The sequence below is a fragment of the Phoca vitulina genome, unplaced genomic scaffold, assembly GCF_004348235.1.
Source record: "Phoca vitulina isolate PV1807 unplaced genomic scaffold, GSC_HSeal_1.0 scaffold3555, whole genome shotgun sequence".
NCBI classification, from domain to species: Eukaryota; Metazoa; Chordata; class Mammalia; order Carnivora; family Phocidae; genus Phoca; species Phoca vitulina.
Genome location: NW_022593237.1, coordinates 119 through 2,263, shown reverse-complemented (window position 1 = coordinate 2,263; position 2,145 = coordinate 119). Strand labels below are relative to the sequence as shown.

Below are 2,145 nucleotides of genomic sequence, written 5' to 3'. Positions count from 1 at the left end.
CAAAGGCCCCTGGGGACAGTGGTTAAGGCCACGGGTGGGGGCCCGTGTCCTAGCTGCATGACTGTGAGCAAAAAGCCTCCCTGGGCCTCAGTTTCTCTACCTGCAAGGCAGGGTCACAGTCCCCAGCTCTCGGGGCTGTGCTGAGACAGAGGGGATCATGCAGGGGATGGGCTAGCACCGTGTGGGACACGGGGAACCCAAGACGGTGCCCACAGGGCTTGTGTCCCCACCCAGGCGGGATGTGAGTGCCCTGCTGGCCAGAAAGGCAGGACGAGGGCCCAGCCTCCTCCCGTCCCTCCTCCAGCCCTGTCCTCGAGGCCCCAGCCTCCGGGGTCCCCCTCTGGCAGCCTGGCGTCCACACCCTGGAGGCCCAGGATGTAGAGTGATTCAGGGTCCCTGTCAGGTCGACAAGGACTCAGCTTGGGGGGTTCAGCGCAGCCCAGGGCAAGGCTCACCTCCTTCAGGAGCTTGGCGCATCTCCCTGTGGGACAGGGGTGGTGTGAGGTGCCGCGGGACAGGCCCCTCAGACCCCTACCTGCAGCCCAGCCAGTGTGGCAGAGGACGAGCTGGCCCAGAGAGACCCACTGACCCCCTGACCCATGTGTGATGAGAGGGGTGCTGGACGGAGACCCCCAGGAAGGCTGGCCAGCCCTGGCTCAGAAAGTGGGGGAGGAGCTCACCATGTGCAGCAAGTTTACGCAGGTCACTGTGGACAAAGAAAGAGGTGAGTCGGGAAGGCAGGGCACCAGGGAGTCGCTCGACAGACTGGGGAGGCCTGACCCTGAGACCCAGGACACTCACTGTCCCATGTGAGAAGGTACATGTCCTTCCCTGAGAGCCCATACTCCCCGGCCACCTCATGGAACCTCTTCATGACTTCCTCTTTGATTTCCAGGGTTCGGCCTGTGGGGGAGGGACACGGACCAGCTGGGGGAGCCACAGATATCCCTGCCCCCTCCTGCCCCCTCCCCGCCCCGCCTTTCTGCTTCCCTGCCCCGCCCCCTCCCCCCCCCCCCCCCCCCCCCCCCCCCCCCCCGTCCCGTCCTGTCCCCCCCACCTGTCTACCTCTCTCCTGACCCCCTCTCAGAGCTGAGAGCCCCCCGGGGGCTGGAGCTGGGGCACGGGTGGTGCGCTCCCCATCCCGTCCTGGCCTGGGCTTACTATAAAGCTTCAGGACCCTGTGGGCCGCCCCTTCGTTGTGGAAGACAATGTCCATAATGGCGTAGGTCTTGTAGTCTGTGGCCAGCACCAGAACCTCTTTGGTTCCTGGGAGACAAATGGAACAGAGCTCCCGGGCTCCATCCTCACTGCCTCCCACAGCCCACGCCCCCGAGAACACGCACGCGCACACGGGGCTGGAGTGGGCCTTCTGGATTCCCTACAGGGGCCTCTGTGAGGACAGTGGACCGAGACGGAGAGATGCCTGATCAGACACGTTGTAAGCATTTCGGAGAGGAACCTGCAAACCCTCACAGAGCTTCTGGCGGCCAAGGCCAGAGACAGGGCCCCCAGGAGGGCCAGGCACTGAGCCACGTGCCCGAGGGCTCTGGCCAGGGATACCAGAGCACCCCATGAGGCGAGTCCCCAGATGTGGACACAGAGTCCTCCCCCCCCGCCACCAGACCTTGTCTCGGTGCCCAGCACGGGCTGAGCAGGAGCCGCGTGCAGTGGTAGGAAGCCTCCCTCTCCCCCACCCCGATCTGGCCCACCAGCAGGAAGACCTGGTCCTTCTGGGCAGCATCGTGGCCTCAGGCTGAGCAGAACAGTCTGGGGAGGTGAGGGCCCTGGTGCCCAGGGCAGCACTCCTTACCGGACTTCTTAGGGATCTTGAATTTCCCAGGGACGTCCCCTTTCAGGGCCTGGCTCTTCTCCTTCATACAGCGGCCCTCACTAGGAAGAGCAGACGCCTACCAGCCCGGCTGTCCGGGCCCCAAGCATGCCTGTCGTCCTGGAGGGGCAGCCCCCAGACGGCAGGACACCCTACATGTGGCCAGGCAGAAGGACCCCCCCAGTCCCCGGGAGTGGACCACTCCTGCAGTGAGAGTGTGCCCACCTCTGAGGCACAAATGGGAGTCCCTGAACCGGGGACGACACTCCCTGCCACACACGTCCACGCGGAGCTGGGCCAGGCCCTGGGCACATGAG

At 65.2% G+C, this 2,145-nt stretch overlaps 1 protein-coding gene across 1 annotated transcript; it reads right to left on the bottom strand.

Annotated features, from left to right (window-relative positions):
* Positions 1-264: 264 nt before the first annotated feature.
* On the bottom strand, positions 265-1,884 carry LOC116629801 (epididymal-specific lipocalin-5-like). The gene is made up of 5 exons (XM_032400013.1): positions 1,811-1,884; positions 1,162-1,266; positions 802-903; positions 681-706; positions 265-481 (listed from the first exon to the last, which is right to left on the bottom strand). Exons 1-5 carry the CDS (start codon positions 1,875-1,877, stop codon positions 461-463), a joined length of 321 nt encoding a protein of 106 aa, XP_032255904.1. The 5' UTR covers positions 1,878-1,884; the 3' UTR covers positions 265-460.
* Between the last annotated feature and the right edge of the window lie 261 nt (positions 1,885-2,145).